Source organism: Miniopterus natalensis, chromosome 19 (assembly GCF_054644295.1).
Source record: "Miniopterus natalensis isolate mMinNat1 chromosome 19, mMinNat1.hap1, whole genome shotgun sequence".
Classification (NCBI taxonomy): domain Eukaryota; kingdom Metazoa; phylum Chordata; class Mammalia; order Chiroptera; family Miniopteridae; genus Miniopterus; species Miniopterus natalensis.
Genome location: NC_142099.1, coordinates 13,089,623 through 13,114,969, shown reverse-complemented (window position 1 = coordinate 13,114,969; position 25,347 = coordinate 13,089,623). Strand labels below are relative to the sequence as shown.

The following is a 25,347-nucleotide window of genomic DNA, read 5'->3' as shown; positions in this document are numbered from 1 at the left end:
GGCTCGCGGACCCTGGTCCTCGCGCAGGATTAAGGCGGCACAGCGGCGACCGCAGGTCTCACTCTTTCTTCTGTGCCCACCAGGTGCCCAGCACGCCGGCAGCGACCAGGAGAGGCAGGGAAAGGGGCCCAGAGCAGGAAACAGGGTCCCGCGCGGCTGGCCCCTAGGAGCACGCGGCGCTCGGTCACGTGAGAGGGGAGAGCAGACGAGGGCCGTCGCACGCACGCATGCACGCACGCCGTGCGTAAACACGCACTGAGCTGCTGAAATCCGCGAGCCCAAAGCTGCGGTCACATGTGGAGGGTGACAGTCGAGAACAAGGGGGCGGGAAAGAAGGAAGAGTCACGTGAAAGAGGCCAGACCGGGGAGGTCACGTGAGGGTGGCCGGAGGCGGGGCTGCCGAAGAGGAGGAGGAGGGGCGCGCGGCTTCCGGCTGCTCGGGGGGAGCGGCGAGCGAGGGGGGGGCCCTGTCCCGGAGGTGGCGGCGGCGCCATCTTGGCGAGGGGGGATCAGGAAGTGCGGACCGCGGCGGCGGCGGCGGCGGCGGAGCCCGGAGCGGAGGCCGGAGGCTCCCGGCCCGCCGGCCCCGGAACGGAGCGGAGCGGAGGATGCAGCAGCCGCAGCCGCAGGGGCAGCAGCAGCCGGGGCCGGGGCAGCAGCTGGGGGGCCAGGGGGCGGCGCCGGGGGCCGGGGGCGGCCCAGGGGGGGGCCCGGGGCCGGGGCCCTGCCTGAGGCGGGAGCTGAAGCTGCTCGAGTCCATCTTCCACCGCGGCCACGAGCGCTTCCGCATTGCCAGCGCCTGCCTGGACGAGCTGAGCTGCGAGTTCCTGCTGGCTGGGGCTGGAGGGGCCGGGGCGGGGGCCGCGCCCGGACCGCATCTCCCCGCACGAGGGTCGGTGCCTGGGGATCCCGTCCGCATCCACTGCAACATCACGGTGAGGACCCCCTTGCGTGCGCCTCTCTGGGAGCCCCTTCTCAGGGACTCGGGATCACCCCACACAGCTTTTTTATCTCGAAAGACCTGGGAGGCCGAATCCCCTCTTGGGGCTTGCTCCTTTTCTCCAGGTTACACTTGTTTCTGTCCCTTGAGGTTCTGCCAAGCACCCAGAATCTCTACCATTGACCCTTCATAGAGGCACCCCGACATATGGTGCCTCTACTACCCCTTTCCACTAACCCAGCTACATCCCAAGCTTCATGATTTGGAGTACTCCACGACTTTACCTTGACATCTAGGAATGCCCTTTTCTTCCCCTCACTCTCATCTCAAGGTTCCAGGCCTCTGCACTGTCCTCAGCTGGAAGGACTTGGCTGGGAACTCTGCACATTTCAGTGGTGCCCCCTTTTCAGTAGTACATTTAACTTAGGACGTTGCCACCTGTGAGATCCCTGCCCAGGCATCTCTCAGGCAGCCCCTCTTTGCTCTCTAAATTTTACCTTGTGATAGTTTGCAGTACCCTGACTCGTTCCCTTTCCTTTGGGTTCCCTTTTATTCTGGTGTAACCTCTAACTCTCCTTTTGCCCCAGCTGGTAGCAGATCTGCCACTCCCCCCACCCCCCTTTCCTGTGGCTATCTCTAGTTGTCCTGGGTGGTTTGTTGCCTTTCCTGGTGATGGTGGTAATATTTGAGGGCTATCCCATTCTGAACAGCAACAGTTCCTTTTCTCCCCAGTGAGCATCATTCCATCCTAGGCTTGCTGGACTAGGAGACCCTGCCGTGTCTCCTGCCTAGTCCACCTTCACATATCCCTTGAAGAGGGTTGGCCTCTGGTAATCTGGGAATGTTTGATACTGTATGGTATAGCATTTATAGTGATTGATACTACCTGCTGTGGTAATGTTCTCCCAGCCCAAGCATTAGTTAAGAACCCAGGGGACAGTACTTTATCCAGGCAGGCAGACTGCAAATGGGAGTAGTCTGGGGAAAGACAGACTTGTGAATTGTGTAGTACTTTGGGGCCTGATTCGATTTATATGATTCCTGTTTTCTGTCCCTTTCCTCCAACAAACCAGGTCAAGGTTTGGTGAGGCAAGCCTCAGCTGGGATTGTCTAGTGCCTCACCAAAACTCGTGTGTCCCACTTCTTCCATCCCCACACTACCACCACACCACCTTTTTTCCTAATAAAGTAGAAAGTTGAGGTTGAAGGATTAGGTGTGGCTTAGGTGAAGACATGAGCGTCTTTAATAATTTGTTTACCTCCAGCATTGAGGATTAGAGCCATGGCAGAGTTAAACCCCCCAGTAAATGTGGATATGGTTTCCTTGGCATGTGTGGAAACCTCAGGAGTTAATATTGTTCCTGAATTTACTTCCTAATTCCTTAAGGATAGGTTTGCCCCCTTCTAGCTGCCGTTCCAGTTGCCAAGGGCCATCTACTATCTTTGTCCCTGAAAGGAACTTAATTTAGGAGGTTCTCAGACTCTCTTGTGGCCCCTGTAAAGGAGACTTGGCCTGAACTGGCCCCCTTGGTTTAGCCAGAGGGGGAGTCTGGTCAGGCTGCATTTGGCTCTGTGGCTCAGGAATGCTGGGAATGTTAGCAGCGTAGGCTTCTTCCAGACTGCCATGTGGAGCCCTACATCCTACGCCTGGACACGAAGAGGGTGGCAGGTTCCCAAGGGAGAGGTGGGGAGAATTGGCCTTTGAGGGGTCCTCTTGGGAGTGGGGTGTGGAAATTCTGCTACCCTTTCACTTTTAGGTTCTGGAGATACAATCTAGTTTTTAATCCCTCCTTCCCCAGTTAAAACGAAAGTGATCTCTAGTCTGCTTTTTTCACATCAGTGTGATTGTGGTGAGGTGATCCATTCCTCAACTGATTATGGAGTTTGAAAATCAGATCAGAAGAGGACTTGGTGCTGGGTGTGGGAGAACTTCAAGTCCGGAACTTGGATAGGAAGCCTCCCTCACTGTTCACAGAGTTTGGCTGTGCTGCTTTCTCTTCTCATGGTCTAGGATTTGTTGGAAAGCTGCTTGATTAGATACTGACTTGCTGAGCTGGGCTTTTATGAGCCTAGGGAAGAGCAAAGGGACTAGAACTTTTGGGAAGTGGAGGGCAGGCAAAATCTAGCATTTCCCAGAGCTGTCCACCTTGACTGCTCTCCCCACTCTTTTCCCCCCAGGAGTCATACCCTGCTGTGCCCCCCATCTGGTCGGTGGAGTCTGATGACCCAAACTTGGCTGCTGTCTTGGAGAGGCTGGTGGACATAAAGAAAGGGAATACTCTGGTGAGGGGGCCAGGGTGTTGAGGTGGGGTCCAGGTCTTGAAGAAGAACTGTGAAAGGGAGATATATCTGAAAGTGGATGGTGCAGTAGGCTGAACTTTGGGGGCAGACTTCTTAGGGAAGTTGCTTACTGAAGACAGAGGGAGAGACCTGCACCAGCCCCAGGATTGGTCCAGTAAACTCTTTCCCACAGCTATATGGTCCATAAGGTTTAGGGAACTAGGTACCCTTTGGGTTCTGGGCTAAGAGCTCATCCATGTACTTGTCCAGATTAGGGTGGGGAAGGAGTATTTGATGTCACTGTGGTCCCCTACCCCCAGCTATTGCAGCATCTGAAGAGGATCATCTCCGACCTGTGTAAACTCTATAACCTCCCTCAGCATCCAGATGTGGAGATGCTGGATCAACCCTTGCCAGCAGAGCAGGTGAGCAGCTGAGGAACTTCCGGCCTTGTGCTGAGAGTTATCCCACAGACAGCACTCATGAGGATTGAGACAAATCTGCAATAGTTTCCCTCCACCCCTACCCACTCCAATCACATACATGTATTGTGACTCTTGACTTCTTTCTTCCCCACATGAGAATCTAGCTAAGTGGGACACTAATAGCTTTACTAGTTCCTGTCAAAACTCACTCTCATGGGCAGTATCCCTCATGTGGAGAGGAAGGGGGCAATTTTTACCAGTAGCAGTTGGTGGCCATTGAGTGTCTCAGGCCCCTTGTTAAGAACCAAGAAAATAATATCAGTCTAAAGACAGCTGAGTAAAAGAGGGATTCTTAGGGAAAATAAACTGGGATTTGTGAGGTGGGTGACAGAAACAGCCATTTTGCTTCTCTTTTATTCTATGGCATATGGTAGGAGGAGAGTAATGGGCTGGTAGTGAATTCATTCCCTGGGCTGTTGCTTCCACTCAGATCTGGCCGGTGGAGAGACTGGCAGCATTATGGACAGGCACACAGCTTCCAGATCTGGAGGCACGGGAGTAGGTGAAAAGTTGCATTCTAGGGAGCCTGGGGCCCTGATCTTCCTCCTTTCCTCTCCCCACTGCAGTGCACACAGGAAGACGTGTCTTCGGAAGATGAAGATGAGGAGATGCCTGAGGTAGGCTTGCCACCTGTAGCAGCATTGGCAGGAAGCTCTTTTAGTCAGCAGCTTTGAGCACCCACAATATACAGAGCTCCAGTCTAGAACTGGGGAGAGAAAAATGCCAAAGGAATAAAGATTTACTGACCTGGAGGAATGGCCAGTGTAATAGAGGAGACAGGGCACCCACATCCAACCACTGAAGACAGTTAAGTGCAAAACTATTTACACCAAATAGCAACAAGTTAATTTCAGATGGCTTTGGAGTGAGACCCAAGTTTGCATTCTATATCTCTGAGCTTAACTGGGGACTTTTACCTAATTTCACTAAGCTGCAGTTTCCTTATTTATAAAACAGGATTATGGTTTTATAAATAAGGAAATATATGTGGTTGTCTTGAAGATTAAATGAGGCATTGCATGTAGAATACTTCATGCAGTACATGATAAGTGCTAAATTTATCTGATATATTCTCTAAAAACATAAAAATACTTCTGCAGAGTATTACAATTAAGAACTTGAGCTTCGCCCTGGCTGATGTCACTCAGTGGTTAGGACATCTGTGCACCAAAGGGTGGTTGGTTTGATTCCTGGTCAAGGGCACATACCTGGGTTGCAGGTTCAATCCTGGCCCTGGTGGAGGCACATGCGGGAAGCAACCAATCAATGTGTCTCTGTCACATCTATGTTTCTCTCTCCCTCCCCCTCCCTCACTTCCACACACTCTAAAAATCAATGGAAAATATATCCTCAGTTTTAACAACCAATAAAAAAGAACTTGAGCTTCAGAACCAGACAGAATTTGATTCATATTTTAGCTCGGCTAAGAATTATATGACTTTGGACATGAGAATTAACCTCACTAGACCTCAGCTTCCTCATCTGTAAAATGGGGGTGGGTAGGTAATGATAATATAATGGCATGGTGGTTGTAAGAATTAATTGAGCTAGTGTGTATAGCATCTAGTACAGTACCCGACATATAACAAACATTCAGTAGATGTCAGCAGCTAATGTAAAAATTCGGAGGTCAGTATTGCCGTGTCTTGCTAGAGCCAGGAGATCACTTTCATTGCTTTGTTCCCAAGCATTGCATTAATGTTCCAGGTTCTGTAACTTTGTTAGGGTCTTCAGACATAAAACAAAAGACTGGTGATACATGAACTTACTCTTGCCAGACAGTAGAGAACCCTCTGCACCATCCCTCCAGCATCTAACAGAGAGGTCGAATGAGTTTGGGCTCCATCATGTGCAGTGAACTGCTTGTTCCCCTAGAGCAGGGTGAATAAGGGGCGAATTCTGTTCTTGACCTCTGCCATTGCCCTGTCTGGACCTCCTTCCTCATTCCCCTCTTGTCAGTGGGTGCCTCTGCATACCTGGAATCAGGTCGTGCACCTGAGAGGGCATGAGATTTCTTATCCAGGTTTTTCCTTTAACCTAGAGTCCTAAAAATTCCTGGGTACAATAGTCACCTGGTGAAACATGATCTTTGAGTCACAGTGTCAGGCCAAAGTCATTCTAGGAATTAAGAGCTTCTGCTGCCAAGGGAGAGTTTTAGGATCAGTTGGAGCAGGGTCAATCTGGGAAACAAGAGGACTGAGTCTGCTTGCTTTCCCTAGGTCCTTAGTTCTGCTGGAGAACTGAATGGGAGGGGAGATTTGCCTTGTCCTTTAGATTATTAAGGGAATGGGGCTGGGAACTGCTGCAGAAACAGAAATGGTCCTGTGTTCCATAGCCTGCTAGAGAGACCAATGTTCCTAACTTGCAGCTCTAGACCAAATGAGAATGGGAAGGTAGTGGTCCCTCTCCACAACCTGTGTTGGTTTATTTTTCTCTATCCCACTCCTACCCACACCACCCCCAGGACACAGAAGACCTAGATCACTACGAAATGAAAGAGGAAGAACCAGCTGAGGGCAAGAAATCTGAAGATGATGGCATCGGAAAAGAAAACTTGGCTATACTAGAGAAAATTAAAAAGAACCAGAGGCAAGATTACTTAAATGTACGTACCTTCTAGGGAGAGGCTGGGCCAAGGGGTTGGTGGGTACTGGCTAGAAGGTAGTAGCCATCACATATCTGTCTGGAGGGTGGACTCTTTTTGTGGGGTGAGTTATGGGTGTGCCTACTCCTTGCCTAAATCCTGAGCAAGCTGCCAGACTGACCCTAAGGTCTAGTATGTGTGTTTCCAGACCACATGACCATTAGATGTTTCTGTCTTTTCCGCCCTTGCAGGGGGCAGTATCTGGCTCGGTGCAGGCCACTGACCGGCTGATGAAGGAGCTCAGGGATATATACCGATCACAGAGTTTCAAAGGTGGTGAGTTTGCCTTAGGGAGGGGCCTGAACAGGAGCTTCTCATGAAGAAGGATATGAAGTTTAGGATACACGAGTGCTTATGAACTCAGGCTAGAATGGAGCTACTAAAGCCAGTGGCTTAAATGGGCTGCATGTCCATGGGGTGAACCTAGAGCATTTGATATCTTTTCCTCTCAGCCTGGGTGGATCTGCAACCTGGACCATCTTAATAACACCTATCTTCTTCCCACCTTCTAGGAAACTATGCAGTCGAACTCGTGAATGACAGTCTTTATGATTGGAATGTCAAACTCCTCAAGTGAGTGGGGACTTGGGATTGGAAAGGAAGTTCGAGGCCTAGTGTGTGTGGAGCCACTGTGCTAGGAATCTCTAGGGCAATCCCTGGAGCAGGTGTGGGCAGTGGTTTGTCCCTCTGCTGCTAGCCTGGGGAAGTGGGAGCCATCATGAGGCTCCTGAGCTGGGACAAAGAGTCTGAGCCGAAACTCATTGCTTTACAGAGTTGACCAGGACAGCGCTTTGCACAATGATCTCCAGATCCTCAAAGAGAAAGAAGGCGCAGACTTCATCCTACTTAACTTTTCCTTTAAAGTAAGGCTGTTTCCCTTCCAGACCCTCCCTCCTTGGCCTAGGTTGCCTTCTCCACCGTATAGTCCCATGGCAGATGCTGGCCTCCCTCCCTGATCATTGCCTTTGTCTCTCTCACAGGATAACTTTCCATTTGACCCACCATTTGTCAGGGTTGTGTCTCCAGTCCTCTCTGGAGGGTGAGTGACTGAGGGCAGCTCCTGTTACAGAAGGTGAGAAAGGGGCATGGAGCTTTTGCCAGGCACAACTGACTAATCTTTCTTCTGTAGGTATGTTCTGGGCGGAGGTGCCATCTGCATGGAACTTCTCACCAAACAGGTGAGCCTATCTCTTGCTCTTGGTCAGGCTGGCCAGGGCAGGGCTCGGCTGAGCTTTACCACACCACCCCCCTACGGGTTTGGGGTTATGGGCTTAATGTGGCCCTTTCATTCTGCTAGGCAGAGCCTGTACCCACTGACCTAAGCAAACAGGTGGTGGCTGTTCCAGGAGTGAAGGGCAAGGGCCCTCCCATTGATGCAGCTCCTTGCTGGAGAAGGAGTGTAAGGTTCTGGGAACCTTCCTGACTCGTTTGCTTTCGTTTCCCAGGGCTGGAGCAGTGCCTACTCGATAGAGTCCGTGATCATGCAGATCAGTGCCACACTGGTGAAGGGAAAAGCACGAGTGCAGTTTGGAGCCAACAAAGTAAGGAGCTGGGGCCTGGGGTTGCTGTGACTACTAGAGCCAGGTACAGTTTGGGCCACAAGCAAGCCATGGCTGCCTTCTGAGGGGCCAGAGGATAAAGCCCTCTAGGCTGGTGGTCCTGGGACACCCTCAGTGGGAATAGGAGCAGGGCCTTGGCCTAAGGAGCTTCCTAAGACTTTGGGGAGGACACAGGTCTGGTAGGGAATGCTATGGGATTGCACCCCAAAGGGACCTCCAGGTGGGGGGTAGTATGCTAACAGAGCACAAGTTTGGGAGGTGGGTCTCTGGGTGACAGCCTATGGAAGCTGAGGAGCAGTAAAGCCACAGCTGGCCATGGCCTGATTTGGTGGCTTCTTCTCCCTAGTCTCAATACAGTCTGACAAGAGCACAGCAGTCCTACAAGTCCTTGGTGCAGATCCACGAAAAAAACGGTGAGGCTGGAGCCAGGACTCGAGATTTGGACCCTTGGAAGGCCTGAGGTTTTCACTTCCAGCCAAATAGCAAGAACCCTTTCTTTTGGTTTCTGAGCCTTTACCACCCGTTAACACAGCACCTGCCCCTCTTTTCCAAAGAAAGGCTGGAGGTGGCCACCTTCACCACCTCTTCCCCTAAAAAAGCACCAACGATCATACCACATGTGGACTTGGTGCTGCCCCACTTCCCGACCACCCTTTTTGAGAAAGCTCATCTCACTCTTCTGTCATCTCAGGTTGGGCACATCCTCTCCCCTTCCTTATGATCTCCAGGTAGGCAGTTTCAGCTTCCCGTGCACCTCTCCCCCCGCACTGGGAAGCCCTTCCTAGGATCTTTTCACTTGTAATCCTGGAGGTGTCTTCAATGATCAGGGCTGGGAGCAGGGACACTTCAGCCTCCACCTCACTGTCTTGCTGGGTTTCTTTGCAGGCTGGTACACACCCCCAAAGGAAGATGGCTAACCCCGGAGTGTCGACCCCTTCCTCCTTCCCCAGGCACCACTGGACCAATTACCTTTGAATGCTGTATTTGGATCTTACGCTGCCTCTGTGGTTCCCTCCCTCGTTTTTCCTGGACGTGATAGCTCTGCCTATTGCAGGACAATGATGGCTATTCTAAACGCTAAGGAAAACACACCGAACTGTTTCAAGTACTCAAGACTGACTTACAGACCAACCAGCCACCTGGCCAGAACCCTTGCTAGCAGGCATTCTTATAAAAGAAACTTTCAAGCCTCCTTATATTGCTGGAAACTCAGCTGTGCTCCAGACTAGAGCCTCCTTACCTATGCTATGGATTTTTAATTTATTTTCTCTTATTTCATGTACACTTTTTTTGGTTACAGTGTATGATGGATGTGTATGAAAAAATGTATCTTTGGGAAAACAATTACAGTTTGTTAATTTGAAGATGCTGGTCTTGACTCATCTTTATTTTTATTCCCACATCCACCCCACCCCCATCCCCTGAACTACTTGGGTGGTGGGGGAGGGGCAGAGATGAGAGGCTGTACTTCACTGCTAAAGCCAGAGTAAGGTGGAGCTGAATTTCTTCTGAAGGCCTCTGGAGCGACCAGCACTTGTTCCCCTTGGCATGCAGAGCCTGGCCTGCTGAAGCATCGTGTACAGGCTGAAATGATGACCTTAATTCTTAGGACTACTTTTCTAGTGACAGATGTTTTCAAATTTCTAAGAAGAAAATGGGAAAGGAGGCTTAAGAGGCTGCTGTTTCACAGAATGCTTTTAAATGAATTGAGTGGGGATGGGGCCGTCTCGTGTGCGGGGGTCTCTCTGGTCTCAACAATGTGCTGTGTGCTACAACTCCGGTGTTCGCTGATCCTCCCTGAAAATGGCTTCTAGCTAGCACTGCAGAGTGTTCACTGGCAGCTTCTTTGCTCAACCTCCTGCTTCTTAGTCTCGTAAGAGAAAACAGGTGTAGCTCTGAAGTTTGGCTTGAGGAATTACAGATTCTTTCAAGCCACTCCCATAAGATGGGTCCTCTGGGAAGGTTAGCTTTAAGGGGGTTGTCTACGCCTGTGTCCTCACCCCAGGCTCTGGGAACTGCTGGGAGGGGAGAGTGAGGCGGGACGTCTTCTGAGCAAGAATTGTCAGTGCTGTGTTGTCTCTACATGCTGTTTAAAATTACAGGCATGGCGTGCTGCCTGCCGCCCTGGTCAGTGAGCTTGCTTTGGGGTTGAGACAGGCTCTTAGGGACAGACTATGCCTACAGACTGGATGATGACTGCGATGACAGAGCCAGGGATGGCTAAGCGAAGAGCTAGTCTTAGAAGGCCCAGGATTGAGAGAGACAGCTGCCTGGGAGCCTGTAGGATGTCAGTTCTGTAATGCTTTGTTTTAACATTGGTCATTTCCCCATTTTCTTTTAAGGGATTAATGTCTAGCTGCTTCAGGTGGATGGAGAGTTCAACGGTCCCCCTCAATGCTGCTCTAACTCTACCCACACCCACCTGATATAGGGGTGCTAAAAAATGCTGAAGTTTAGATAAAGTGGGGACCCCAGGGGAAAACTCATTCCATAGAGCTGAAATCCAGTTCTCAAGGCCTCTGTGGCTTTCTTCTGAACTTATCACCAGCCCTGGCTGAAATGTAGATTGTGTTTTTAGTAATGTGTACTGTGAGCTGTCCTCTGTATAATGTATTTTGTAATGTATTTTTCTCATCTACCAAAGGATGAAACAAATAAAATTATTTAAATAGTTTGGCTCTACTCAATTTTTTTAAAGAACTAATGGGGTCCATGTTCCCCTGCCATAAGGGAAGCAAGCACCAGCTCCTGTGAGTTGTACACCAGCTCTCAGAGAACCTCCACTTTTCTTGTCACACCTAACATTCCCTTTTATGACCTTAAGTTTAAGGTTCTAATGAAGTTACAAATCATAAAAGAATCAAAGCCATATCATCCTAAATCAACTTTCTTTTAAGAAGGCAAGGAGAAATAAAAAAAGCTCTTTTATGTCAGTATCCTACACCAAGCGTCAATGAATCCATCCCAGGCAGGGTTTGCCCAGCCCAGAGCCCACAGCCAGGGCTGACTTAGCACCTGAGGCACACAGCAGCTTCTCCTCACTGCTGTGGTAGGAGAGGGCAGGGCTGGGGAGGGGGAGCTAAGCAGGAATCAATCACCCCAAACTCATGAAACATGCCAACATTTATTCACCACGGTGACGGCTCACTGGTTATATGCTCCCCATCTGGTTCTACAACAGAATGCCAGGAAAATTAAGCAGTGGGCCCTTCCATTCCCAGAATCTCCAGAATCCGTTAGGGCAATTTATATCATGCTCTGGGGGCGCAAAAAAGAGGAAAGAAATACATAGCCACCTGAAGCTTTCAATGTAAGCTTCCTACATTTGGTTCAAATGTTCATTCTCAGTGGCGAACTGAAGACACGTAACAGACTTCACTTTCCTGAAAGGCGAGCTGAGGGTAAAGGCAAATGGGAATCAAGTCAATCCTGGGCACCAGTATGGCCTTTTTCACCCACAAAGCCTCAAGAATGGAAGGGGGACAACAGGTCAGGGCAGGCAGAATCTGGACAGGAGAGGGAACGAACTGATGCTAGCCACGTTATTTAAACTCTTCAAACTTCAGGATGTGCGACTGCAAGAGAAAGAGAAAGTCTCAGTGGGAAGGAAGGACCACCCATAGCACCCACCCCTTGGATAACTTCAGTCTGTTTGGTCTAAGGGAATGCCCGATAAACCCACGGATCCAGGCCTTGGCAGTGGCCTGCAGCTCAGACCCTAGCGTGGGAGCCGGGAGAGAAGGGCTGAGTTAGATAGAGGGGCACTTACCTCCAAGTTCAAAGCGCCAACAATTTTCCCTTTGAGAATGTGATGGATCACCTGATATGAACTCAAAATGCCTGCAGAACAAAACACAACAAAACCTTGGTGGAGCTGGGTCAGGCAGGAGGAGAAAGGGAGGGAAGATGGCCGGGGCTGCTGCGGGAAACTGCTCTGGCTACACAGCAGCTCCTACGAGTCTCTGCTAGTTAGTGCTAACTCCCTGCTGCCAGGATAAAGTGAGATAAATGCTGGAAAGGGGGGAGGGGGGAGGGCGCACTAAGAACATATAAAAGGAAGGGACATTATTATTGTTATTAAAATAATGACATGAGGCTCGGACTTTACATTCTCTAATGGGAAATTCTGGGGACAGAAAACTTCAACTCTGCTCTGCACATTTGGGCTGGAGGGATAGAGGTGAGAGGCAGAGACACTTTCACCGCCATGCGTGAGCATCCTTACACGCTGGAGCGAGGCAGGGCAGGCCTCTGGTCAAAATGTCTTTCCTTACTCCACTCCTGCTGTCCTGCCAACCTCCAAATTCTGGGACTGTCTTTATGCGTGAAACTGGCCATATTAAAAGTCAGGCCTCATTTCCATCCTCAGCTACACCATTTTCTTGCTATGAGAGGTGAAGTTCCTCCCACTTTTCTGAGCCTTTCCTCATCTGTACACCGGCCTGCCTGACCTCTCAGGACCATCTCTAAGTCCACAAGGGAGCTGAGCACAGCCCCATATCTGGCTGGGCACTCTGGCCCCTCTGACAGGCTGGGAGGTGCTCCTTGGGGCAAGGGTGCCTCTACTCTGCACCACCCCCTACCAGCCAAGCAGTCAGGTTCAACCTGCCTCCAACTCCGGAGCCCTGGCGGTGGACCTGTTACTGCCCAGGCTGGGCAGCAGGGGCCTCTTCATGCAGTTACCCAAGACGGCCTGTGGGTGGTGTTCCTGACCACTAGGCACCATTCCTCTGGGCCGCCCAGGGAGCCTTGGGCCTGCACTGGGGGAGGGTGTTTGTGTGTCTGTCTCCACCTCTGCTTCTCCTGATCCTCCAAAAGCATTCTTTCATCCTTTCACAGAGCCACTCAGCTTTCATCCATTTTATGTACATTGAGTTTTGCTTAATATTTCATTGGAAAAGGATTCTGTTCTAGAAAACTAGACTTTGAAAACAATGGCAGGGTTTAGGGCACTGGCCTCTGCATCTTCTTTTGATGTGCTGCTCCTCAGGCACAGAGCGGCTCTGGCAGAAGCAGGGGTAAGAAGCCCGCCCTCCCTCTCTGCACCTAGGGAGCTCAGCCTTTGGACAGCACCTGTTGGGGCCCACAGAGCCCAGGTGTGAAAACTAATATTCAAGAGGCAGCTCTGCAAGAGGCAGATGCCAAAAACTGGGATAAGATCAAATGACTAGGGATTTAAGGGTACCCTGAGGGCCTTGGCTGTCCCCACGCCATCCCCCACAGAGGTCCTGGAGGCAGGCACAACATCCCCCATCCCTGATCCTCACGAGGAGGCTGGAGGGCATCTTACCTTTCTCCAGTATGAATGGCTGAGTCAGAGGGGGGATGGTCCAGAAGTCATCACTAGCCAGGCTGCGCAGGGACTGTACTGGGACGGTGGCCAAACGGCCAAAATCGATGAACATGACCACAGCCCAGGCATCCACCCTGTCCACTACCCAACACCTGGCCAGAGGGAGATGGGAAAGGAGGGTTGTTCCACCTGGCGTCGTGCACAGTGGTCCTCGACAAAGAGGGCTTAAAGGTCAAAGGAGAAGAGTTTCCTTTGCTTTTCCCCTTCTTTGGGCAGGGAAGTGATATCAGAGATCCTGAGAGAGGAAGCAGCAGGAAAGAAACCAGAGTCCAAAGGAGGGAGAAGGGAAGGAGCGACTCTGTCCGCCAGCCTGTCCCATAGTGTCCATACCTGTTCCAGGCCCGCCCGTAACTGCCCAGCTGGTACTCGGCCAGACAGCGGGTCCCACGCTGCACAGCCGCGTCACGCAGGTAGGGCTGCTGCTCTTCAGCCTCAGCCAGGGTGCTGAACAGCACCTGCATGTTCTGGTGCAGAGTCTGTAGGTGGCACACACACAGCGGGACTCACTGCCTGCCTCACATCACACATCTGTCTCTGCAGATGTCACCCGTTACACCAGCACCACTAATCTGCCCCAAGGGAACCAAAGGTACCAGGTGGGAAAGAGAAAGACGCGGAACCCCGGGATCAGGCTGCAGTCGTTCTGGATTCCACCGCCGACTGGCCCACCACCACGCTAGCTCCAGGAAGGCTCTGTGAGAAGGCACCAAGCCCATACCTCTGTGATGTGCATGGCCCAGAAGAACGGGGTGTGAGGGACAATACTGGTCACCAGCAGTCCCACCTCCCTGCCTGCGTTGCAGATGGTGGCCAGCCAGCTCAGGTCTCGGAAGCATTCCCTCAGGAGCAGCACCAGGAAGGATCCTCTGGGGGAAGCAGTGGATCACAGGGAAAGGGGTGAACAATCTGACCAACACTTGTCCTGGAGGATGCTGGGCAGGTCCAGGCAGGACAGTGACCCTGAGCAGGAGGGTCAGGTCCACCTCGTCCAGGGAGGGGACAAGTGCATACTGCAGAACAAAGGCAGCACCATGCCAGGGGGCAGGGTGGTAGAGTTTGGGAAGGGGGAGTCCTAGAGGGAAACAAAAACATGCCAGGACTCCACAGACAGAGATGGACCAGAGCCCTCACTGGGCTGACTCTGAGCCCACCAGATGCTTTGGGAACCGCCACATGATGCAAGTGTGGACTGCCCAAAATCCAGGACACGTTTTCAATCCCAAATTCCTCCTCCTGAGTTTAGTACATGCAGACTTCACCCTCCCACTCCACTAACTTCATCACCCAAGTCACATGTGGTCAGCAAGGCAAACCTGCTGCTTTGAAAAAACACACAAACCACTCGTCCTACAGCATTTCCAGCCAGTTGGAAAGATTATTCTGGCATCCCTGACACTAAGAATGGTGCCCCTTTCCCTGGCCAGTGTGGCTCACCGGTCAGAGTGTCAGCCCGCCCACCTAAGAGTCTCAGGTTCGATTCCACAGGCCTTTACTATCCAAAAATGGAAATAGATTTTCTTAGGTCACTGTGGGTCTGGTGCAGGAGTTCCTGAAAACTTCATTCCCACTCTGGTGCCACCCCTAACCCTACCCCCACCCTCTGGGGACTGAATGATGTTTGCAGTCACCACTTGCCCTGGTGGCCCCTGTACACCTCCACTAACCTCATTTCCAAGGGAACTGCAAAGAAAGTTGTCCTCAGTTTCTCTGTCTCTTGGGAGTCACCAGAAGCTTTAGGAGTGAGCTGTGTACAAGCTGAAAAGCAGGAGACTGAGTCCTGGGAGCACCAGAGCTGCCCCTGCCCTGCCCAGCCCCAAGATGCCCTGGCCCTACCCTCAGACATAGGACACGATGGGCCACAAGGCCTCATCCTTCCATGTCTAAGCCTCTAGATCTTCAGCTGGGTGGGGAGGGTGTGCTGCACGATAGTCATTAATCAAGAAAGCATCCCAGAGGAATCAAAAGGGATATTTCCTACACTGAGAGGTCAACAGGGGACAAAGCTGAATGGGAGGCTGGGAGAATTAAGTCAGGAGTTGCGAAGACACACCATGGGAACTCAGGATCTCGCCAGTGAGGTTGGCAAATCCTTGACCAGAAGCCCTCTCCAAAACCTAGGGAGAAAAGAAACATTCTCATTCAGGCACGGCAGCATTTATTTCATTGATTTATATGTTGAGTCACTCCAAGTGGACTTGGAGACACTGTCAACAGCCGCTGCACTGCCACAGGCTTTAGCTGAGTTTTGAGACACCCACTCACTTTCTCCTTTCTTGCTGGGATCCTGAGCAAACCATGAAAAGAAATGCAGAAACAGGGGAGGGAGGGAGGCAGGTGGCTGCAGGGGTGCTCCATCAGGACTTACAGTCGCAGAAGTCCAGACTGTGAGGTCCCTGATGGACCTCCCTCCATTTACTATATTTGGATTTTCTTAAATCTCTGGCTCAGTTTTCCCACCCTTCCAATGGCTCTTTATAATACCTCTCTATTCAACTTTCCATTTTTCTTCATACAAATATCACCCTGCAGTCTCACACCATCCTGCTCTCTCCTGGAATGGCTCCTGCACAAAGCTTCTACCCCTCTGTCACCATCTGGGCGCTAACTCTCTGGCCCCTCTCCTGGGTTGGATCTCCTCTTCCTAGACCTCATTTTTTAGCTTGCTACTTCATTTTATTGGAGCACATCCCTCTGTAGCTTTCTGAGGACAGGTACATGGGGCATACATTTTTGAGATCCTACATTTCCCTTTTTTTTAAAGAGAGAGAACAGATTTGAGGTTGGACACCATCTTCCTGCAGAATTCAAGGACACCACACAATTCCACACCCTTCAATGTGGATTCTCATCCTGAAGCTTTATCCTAGAATTCTAAAATATTTCTGTAACGTGTGCTGGTGTCAGTTTTTATTTTCCCATTCGTTATTTGGGCACTAATTGCTTTCGATCTGAAACCTCACATCCTTGACTCCTGGGAGAGTTCGTTATGTCATTTGATACTCTCTCCCTCCTGTTGACCTGAACGCTTCCTGGATGCGTAGGTTGCACCACTGAAGCTGATTCTCTACTTTTACTTTTTCTCCTCTTGAAAACAATTTTATTACAAAATATTCCAAATGATAAATCCTCTCCCTCAAAAGCAATGATAAAACTTGACATAACTGTGAAAAACAACCATTTCAGGGCCTGGCTGGGTGGCTCAGTTGGAGCATCGTCTCATACACCAAAAGCTATGGGTTTGATTCCTGGTCAAGGCACAAACCTAGGTTGTAAAGTCAATCCCCAGTCGGGGGGCATATGGGAGGCAACTGATCAATGTTTCTTTCTTACATCGATGTTTCTCTCTCCCTCTCCCTCTCCCTCAAATCAATAAAAATATATTCTCGTATGAGGATTAAAAGCACAAAACCAAAACAACCATTTCAGGACTCTGGAAACCGACCAGAAATATACAACAAATTGAGTGTCTATTAAAAAACAATAACAACAGTCCGGCCAGCGTGGCTCAGGGGTTGAACATCGACCTATGATCCAGGAGATCTCCAGGAAATCGTGGTTCGATTCCCAGTCAGGGCACATGCCCAGGTCGTGGCTGGATCACCAGTGGGGGGCGTGCAAGAGGCAGCCGATCAATGACTCTCTCATCATTGATGTTTCTATCTTTTCTCTCTCCCTCTCCCTTCCTCTCTCTGAAATCAATGAAGTTTTTTTTTAAACTGAAGAGCCCAGAAACACCAACAGGCACAGACAAAAAAAGCCCTAACAAAATCCTATACTCGCTTGCCAAAGGACCAGAAAATTTCTAAACCATAAACTGCTCTACTCCAGCTAAACACGCACACACACAAATGACCCCACGTCTATGCACACCAGCAAACACAAGCGGGGAGCCTAGACTCTCAGGAGGATCATCCACATGGACACTGAGTTTGAGGAGAGAAAGGCAGCAAGCCAGAAGCCGAAGCTACCAGTGAGTCAGGGGGCATGACAGACAGGATGGCAGATGACTGCTACCGAGAAGGTTAGTAAGTAGCATAACCTGACAGCCTGTCCTCCCAAAGAGCTAGGGTTTACAGAGAAAGGAAGAAAAACAGTTTGGCACTAGCAAGGGGCCACCTATGACCATCTTACCGTGGTGATTCCAATCCACCTCGCAACTCTCATCTCCAACTTCTCCAGCTGTGGCCGACCTTGCTAACTGCCGCCAATATGCATTTCTCCATCCTCACTGACAGAACCCCAAGGCTAGCAACAATGTGCCTATTTTTAAAACTACATTTTCCAGCCTCCTTTGCATTTAAGGCCAAGAGTTGCAGTTTTCTACAAGAAAATATAAGCAGGACTGTGGTTGGAGCTTCTGAGCACATGCCTTTTATGAGGACACAGGCCCTCTACCCTTTGCCTCAGTCCTTCCTCCCTGGAACCCTGAGAACATCCTGGAGTCCCCACACAACTTAAATTCTTCTACAGGAAAGAAAAAAACCCCTAACTTGTTTAAGTGAGCATCGTTCAGGTTTCCTCATAGATGCAGCCAAGTCAATCCCTAACAATTCAGCTCTGAAGTGGGAACCTTTGTTCCTGGCTCACCTCTACCTACCAAGAATGGGCCCACGTCACCTGAGGGAAGCTCTGGGGTTAGTTAGGGGCCTTCCCTTCTCTGTCCACAAAGAACCCCACCATTCACTGCCCCCCTCCCATACCTCATATTTTGGCATTATTTGTCTTCCTGCCAATAAGAACCAGATTTTGTTCACTTTTGTCTTAACCTCACTGCAGCAGCCAGAACAAGGCTGTGCAAGCAACAGATACTCAATATTTGCAACATTAAAGGAGTAAAACTCTCAATTCAATATCCAAGGTCAAAAAAGCCCTGACTGAATTGCCTAGGAACCCTTTTTTGCCCTTGCCCAGAACACAGCCTTCCTTTTATTTAAAAATTCCAGCTTTTCTGTATCTCACCTTGGCCCTGACTGTTAAAGGTCATAAAAGTTTCCCCAGTTTCATCCAAGCCCCCACCTTCTCCACAGTAAGACCGGACTGAAGGAGGTCTGCAGCCCTCTGAAGAGGGAGCACGAAGCCAGCAGAGCCTGGAGAGCCTGAAGCACGTACCTGCAGCTCCCGGGGCCTCTTGGCCACGCCAGGGATCCTCTTGGGAGAGCTTTTGTTGGAATTCACGTACAGTTTCCGATTGTGGAAGAGCTTCCCATTCAGTTCCTGGATTGCAAGCGCCACTTTCCACACAGAGCCCAGATCCACAAACGCAAAGCTGCAAAGGAAGGAGATGGCAGTCCTGAGCACATCTCAGGACAGAGCTGCAGGAGGGTGCCAAGTACAAACGCAGGTCTCCCCCACCCCTTCCACAGCCACAGGGACTCCCAGACACACGAACAAGTGACTGAGGCCCAGACTTGGGCTGGGCTCGGAGGCAGGGATCAGAAGACCTGCGTTGACTCTACCACTAAACACCATATCTGGCTCCATATGGCTTTGGGCTTCAGTCATACTACTCCCCCCAAAAGTTCAAAGCACTTTTACTCCCTTGAAAGTAAGAAAGGGAAAATATGAGTAGGTCCAGTTTCCAGGGGCAACCAAGTAAGGGAGGTTCGATCTCTTACCTCAAGTCACAAAACAGAGCAAGGATGTTACCAAAAATAAACCCAGGACTCTGGACTCCTAAACCAAGGCTGTGTGGACAAGACAGTATTAGCTGCCAAGTCAAAGGGGGCTTCCAAATGTCACTTGGCCAAGTCACAGTGGGTGTGGATTTGGGAGCTCAACAGCTAGTCTGCAATGTCAGTCCATCAGCAAAATGGGCCAAAAGGAAAGGAGCTGCTTCCCAAAGAAAACACAGGAAGTACAGTCATTACCATTTGCAGCCACTCTGGATTTTGTGGACATGGAGAGGGTTGAAGTCCTTCAGGAGGTACCGAATTTCCTCCTACGATGGCAGTGTTTGAAAGAGAAAGAGACCCAGAGACAAATCTTACAACTAGTTCTCAAGGTTTTAGACCCCCAGCCAGCTCATCTGTAATCACTTGGAAACATTTACTGAAAGTCTATTATGTCCTGTGTGTGCAGGTTCAGTGCTACGTGATCAAATACTGAGGCAAGAAAGAGGTAAGTCCTGCCTCCAACTGAAGCTCAACAATCCAGTGGGGCTCCGGACAAGACAAGCAAATAAACAGACCATTTCACCCACAGTGATGAATCCCGTGATGCAGAAATACAGACAGCTACGGGAGCACACGGTAGGAGTATCTCACCGAGGTGGAGCGAAGAGAGGTGGTCAGGGCAGGCTCCCAGGAGGAAGTGGCTTTAAACTTACTAGGAATAAGTTTATCTCACTTCCATCCCTACCTGGGCAGGGAGGCTTGTGTTAAGCAAACCTACTGTGCAGTCAACTCAGTCCTGTGTTCACAGAAACCTTCCCTCATTTCTTGCTTCGTGCGTTCAACAGACATGCAGCAAACGTGTGCTATGTGCGAGCCTTAAGCTGGCTGTTACAGTAGACACTGATTGGAACTCAACATCAGCCTTGCACTCAACGGGCTTCTAGTTTAGCAGGGACAGAGTGATCTCCTGTCCAGCCCACGGGGCAGAGTGATATCTGAGAGGAAGAGAGGTGGAGGGAAGGGGCAAGCGGCGTGCGAAGGGAGAGTCCATTTCTCTCTGGTCGGCCTCCCGTCAAGCCGCTCATACCCACCACACCTTCTTGGCAAGTTCCCCCTGCCCACTTTTCTCACTGTGGCCTGGCCCCCGCTGCCCAGGGCCAGGGTCTCCTTCCCCTTCCCTGGACGTTCCTCCACACCCCTCTCAACGCCTCCTCCCCAGGGGCGCCTGGTCCCACTCCTTCCCACCGGGCTAGCTGGGGCCCTCATTCCCCCCCCACACCGCCCCCTTTCACTGAGCTAATGTCTGCGGGGCCCCGATGCCCTTTCGCGCTATACCCTATTTTTTTCTCTTTTCTGCCAAACCTGCAGAAAAAGCGTCTCCTCTCTGCCCACTCCCTCCTAACAGCCCAGCCTAGCTTCGGTTCCTGCCCTACTGAAAACACTTCCTTGAAGGTCCCGCATGTGCTCCTGCTGCGCACCTCGAGGTGCTCTGGCGGCCTCCACTCTACTCCTGCCTCCACCTCTCCACACAGCCGCCTTGCTGCTTCCCCACCAGCACACACGCTACGCTGGTAAATTCCACAACCGTGAGGAAAACCAACTTTTCCCTGGAAAATTCTATTTTGGAAAAAAACGTGTACCATTTACGCACTCTTCTTTTAAAAGCAGCTCTTGCCAATCTAAAGTCACTTTGTTGGGTGAGGAAATTAGAAATGCATTATGTATAACTCATTTTTCTCAGTCCTCATGTTTATATTACATTTAAATTCAAATTTTCTAATTTGCTTTACTTTTAAATATTTAATGTTTATTACACATGAATCTACAAGATGCTGAGCACCATGCAATTTGTGAGTACAAGCAGTATGTGCTTAGCATTTTCAGTTTATAACGTGCTTCACCTACCTTATTCCATTTGCTCTTTAAAATTGCCCTGTGAAGTGCACATTACTGTTGTGCTCATTCTCAGAAGCATAAAATAGGATCAGAGAGGCTAAGTGACTTCCCTAAGACTACACAGCCAAGAGAGTCAGGATTTCAACCCAGGGATTCTAACTTCAAATCCTACATTCTTTTCATTATATCGTGCAAAACCTCAGCTGTCTTCTCTTTAGGTGTTACCATTATTAAAATAAAATAGGAAACTATTTAACATTTTTGTATCTTCTATAGCAGGTGTCAGGAAATCACAGCCCCGAGCCAAATCCAATCAACCACCTTTTTTATCAATAAAGTTTTACTAGAACACAAGCACACACATTCATTTACTTATTGTCTAGGCTGCTTTCATGCTACAATTCCAGAGTAGAGTATTTTCGACAGAGGCATATGATGTACAAAAGCATAAAATATTTCTATCTGACCCTTTGTGGAAAAAGTGCACCAACCCTCATTCCATAGCAATGGTTCTTAATGCTGACTGCAAATGAGAGTCTGCTGGATGGTTACTTTTTCTTTGGGGTTGAGATTAAAGCATCAACATTTTTTAAAAGCTCCCAGATGATTTTAATATGAAGCCAAGGTCAAAAATTACTGTTCAATGGTATCATGGCTCAGTCGTTGAGCATCGACTCATGAACCAGGAGGTCCCGGTTCGATTCCCGGTCAGGGCACAGGCCCGGGTTGCAGGCTCGATCCCCAGCAGGGGGCGTGCAGGAGGCAGCGATTGATGATTCTCATCACTGATGTTTCTCTCTCTCTCTCCCTCTCCCTTCCTCACTCTGAATAATAAAAAAAGTAAAAAGACAATTAAATGGGAGAAAATATTTGTAAATCATATCTGATAAGGAAACTCTTAAAAAGACAAAACAATTTAAAAATGGGCATATAATTTGAATAGGTACTTCTCCAGGGAAGATACAAATGACCAATAAGCACATGAGCAGATGATCATTAGTTAAGAAAATCAAAACCACAATGAGATACCACCTCACATCCACTAGATGGCTATAGTAAAAAAGACAGGTTTTGGTGAGAAAGTGGAGAAATTGGAATGCTCATACATTGCTGGTGTGAATATAAAATGGAACAGCTGTCTTGGAAAACAGTTTGGTTGTTCCTCAGAAAGTTAACCACAGAGCTACCATGTGACCCAGTAATTCCATCCTAGGTATATACCCAAGAGAACTGAAGCATATGTTCACACAAAAACTTGTACACCCGTGTTCAGAGCAGCATTATGCTTAATAGCCAAAAAGTGGAAACAACCCAAATGTCCATCAAATGATGAACTGATAGACTGTGGTATATCCATGTAATAAAAACAGTATTCAGTCATAAAAAAGAATGAAGTACTGACACATGCTATGACTTGAATGAACCCTAGAAGCATGCTATGTGAAGGAAAACACAAAATGCCACATGTTGTATGAATTCATTTATATGAAATGTCCAGAATAGGCAAATCCATACAGACAGAAAGTCAAGTTGTGGTTTCCAGCGGCTGGGAGGAAGGGGGAGGGAGGAGAGGCTGCTAATGGGTATGGGATTTATTTGGGGGATAATGGAAACGGTCTGGAATTACTGGTGATGTTCGCACAACCTTGTGCATATACTAAAGACCAGCGAATTTTATGGTATGTGATTTACATCTCAATTAAAAAAAGAAATGTTAATACAAGGAAAAAAAGATGCTGGCTACTGTTATTGCTGTAAGTAATAAATCATCCCTCATCTCTAATCGACAACTGTCATCTTCTACCAACAACCATGAAAATGCTACAGGCTAACCTGCTGGTTGCAAGCAGGGTAAAGTCACAGTTTTTAACAGGACTTTAGAGTTATCATAAATTTCTTTCTAGAAACCTACTCCATTAGCTCAAGTCTTTCCTAGGAGGCTGGTCTGAGTTTACAGGTTTGTGGGAAAGCCTGTTTTTCCTGTGGAAGGGATGAAGGCCAAAGCCCAGGTGCTGGGCTTTGAAATAGGCTCTACTGGCGAGAGGTGACAAAGCTCAGTACCTTGCCTCCCCCCCACCACCACCAGTGCAGGAACTGCCTGCAGGGGCTCCTGTCCTCATTTCACTGTCAAGTAACAGGTTCTATGAGCCTGCCGAGGAGAAGAGGAAGGGGAATCAGGTGCCAAGAATCCCCCAGCCCACCCCTTTGACTGAATATAATTTCATTTATTGGGTCAAAACGAATTACTTCATTCTATGTCCAATACCATTTTCTTCTCTCTTTGTCAGATAAAAGCATAATATATCCATCTTTATTGTGGTGAGTTACTTACATGTCTTATTGATTATGTGGTTTGGTGCTTGGGGACAACTAGACATGGATTCAAATCTTGGCTGCCCTCGCTAGGTCTGTGTACTTGGACCTCTTACAGACCTGGCTGCCTCATTTCCAAGGCGAAGGTAACACCCACCACCCAGAGTTATTATAAGAACTTAAAAAAACCCACACGAATGAAGCATTTAGCCTATTTCCTGGAGCATGTCTGATAATTAAAATACAATAAGTGGTAGAAAAGGAATAAAATACAACTTGGGCAGAGAAGACTGAGTTTACCTGATTGGCAAGGGGGCGCAAAGACCAGGACATTTCTGAAATGTTTAGCATGCAGCAGGGGCTCCGCAAAGGTTAGTTTCTCTCATACTTCCAAGAGTAAGCTCCTTGAGTGTAGAGCCTTGGTTATTTCTCTTTAAGCATAATGAACTTCAAGCACATTGTTTTGCATATAATAAATGCTCCAAAAAAAAAAAAAAAGTCAGGGGATGCTTCAATTTGGGAGATTACACTTCTGTTTTCCTTTCATCTATACTTCAAATGCACTTAATACCCATTTTAAATACTTATGTGATTCTATATTTTACGTTTGTTAAGTTTGGCCTCCCCAAATAGACAGTAAAATTCCTGGAGTTAAAAATACTATTGTTTACATTCTACTCTCCAGGTACACAGCCACTGACTCAACCGGTTCGTTTCAAAGTGAAATGGGTGCCGTTTTTTGGCTGAGACCCGACTGCTCCCTGTGATCAAAGGATGGGCAGCTGAACCCTAATAAGGCCCCTTCCTGAAAACAAGCTGCCTCCTGCAGCCCCTCTGTCCATCCGAAGCAGTAAGTAGGGTGACCAACCATCCAGGTTTACATGGGAGGAGTGGGCACTAACCACCCAAGATGCTAAAGCCAGGCAAGTCCAAGGCAAACTGTGATGAGTTGGTCAGCCTAGTCACCAACTGCGACTGCTTGCACTCTCATAGCTCTAAAACGTCTTTACAAACTGGTAACATTCAGTTACCAGTAGATTAATGTCCTATGGGGGAGACCAATAAAAAAGCAGCAGCTGCTTAGAGAGAGTGAATACCTCAGAGATGTCCAGAGGAAGATTGCCAACGTACACCTCGGTCTCCCTCCTCTTGAATCCTAAGAAAAATGGCATTAAAAGGGCAGGCGTAAGGTTAGAAGATTCAAAGGAGTTAACACATGAGTCCTCCCCTCGTGAACAATGATTGGCTACACTGCACCGGATCATTCAGCAAGTACTCATCAGTGTTATGGAGGAGGTCCAGTGAAAAGTGCTGGCCTTGGACAAGGCAGGAGCTCACTCTCTGGGGGACAGAGAATCGCCAGCATACCAGGAATCCGATACTTTCAATGAGATATTATGAAGTGTCTGGACGAAGGGGGTTGTGTTTCAGAGTTAACATTAAGCGGAAGGAGGGAAGGAAGGAGGGTGGACAGTGCCGGAGGGAGATGGAACGGAATCCAGGCAGAGGGACCAGCGCATGCAAAGGCAGGGAGACATGAAAAGGCCGGGCACAGGGGGAAACCGCGTGTAGAAGGGAACAGCTCGAGTGCACGTGGCGTGAGGGTGAGTGGTGACAGAGGAGGCCGGGCCACGTGATGAAACCCGCTGGCTGGGAGAAGGCAGAAGGTGTTAACCAGAAAGGTGACTCGACACAGCTGGGTCTTAGAAAGATCACTTTGGAGACAGTGGAGGGTGACATGAAAGAAGGTAAGAATTAGAGAGAAGCACAGAGTTAGGAGCAGCAAATGCAACGGTGGCTGAGGGTCCGGACCGTGGTAGTGGCAGGGGGACGCACCTGCCATGTGTATGGAAACGTGGTGGCTGACTGGAGCAAGGGCAGAATTTGGTGGATCCGAGTTTCATGCGCGCGCAGAAACGGAGTAGACTATTTAAGATCCACACACAGAGGAGGGTCCCAGCACCACCCGCCCCCGGGCTAACTCACTCAGAGACTTCTGCTCCTCCAACACTCCTTTATCCCCCAGCAGTTCAGCGGAGGGTGGGAAGTCACTGCTGCCCCAGGCCCTGTCAAACACAGTCTCAGTCTCTCACCGCCAAGCCCCAACTCCAACGAAAGGAGTTTGGGCATAAGCAGCAGGGCCCTGCACAAGCCCCCACGCCCCTTTCTGACAGAGGGTTTCCCTTCCTCCTCCCATACTCAGGTTCCAAACCGGGAAGCCCTCCACTGGACCTTTGTCATTGTTAACCAACAGGCAAGAAACGC

General features: G+C 49.4%; 2 protein-coding genes across 3 annotated transcripts; one reads left to right on the top strand and one right to left on the bottom strand.

Annotated features, from left to right (window-relative positions):
* Positions 1-608: 608 nt before the first annotated feature.
* UBE2Q1 (ubiquitin conjugating enzyme E2 Q1) lies at positions 609-9,272 on the top strand. Of its 2 annotated transcripts, XM_016221314.2 has the most exons (13): positions 609-935; positions 3,119-3,223; positions 3,541-3,645; positions 4,272-4,322; positions 6,170-6,310; positions 6,541-6,625; positions 6,862-6,922; positions 7,122-7,212; positions 7,330-7,388; positions 7,479-7,527; positions 7,795-7,890; positions 8,255-8,321; positions 8,794-9,272. In XM_016221314.2, exons 1-13 carry the CDS (start codon positions 609-611, stop codon positions 8,823-8,825), a joined length of 1,269 nt encoding a protein of 422 aa, XP_016076800.2. In that variant the 3' UTR covers positions 8,826-9,272. The 2 variants fall into 2 exon arrangements, with proteins under 2 accessions (XP_016076800.2, XP_087684459.1); XM_087828333.1 differs by lacking the exon at positions 8,794-9,272 and having other exon boundaries at positions 8,255-8,588.
* A 1,791-nt stretch (positions 9,273-11,063) lies between these two features.
* Positions 11,064-24,528, bottom strand: TDRD10 (tudor domain containing 10). The gene is made up of 10 exons (XM_016221362.2): positions 24,180-24,528; positions 19,129-19,199; positions 18,371-18,527; positions 15,312-15,375; positions 14,926-15,016; positions 13,980-14,127; positions 13,592-13,737; positions 13,199-13,353; positions 11,678-11,748; positions 11,064-11,483 (listed from the first exon to the last, which is right to left on the bottom strand). Exons 1-10 carry the CDS (start codon positions 24,345-24,347, stop codon positions 11,451-11,453), a joined length of 1,104 nt encoding a protein of 367 aa, XP_016076848.2. The 5' UTR covers positions 24,348-24,528; the 3' UTR covers positions 11,064-11,450.
* Positions 24,529-25,347: the final 819 nt, after the last annotated feature.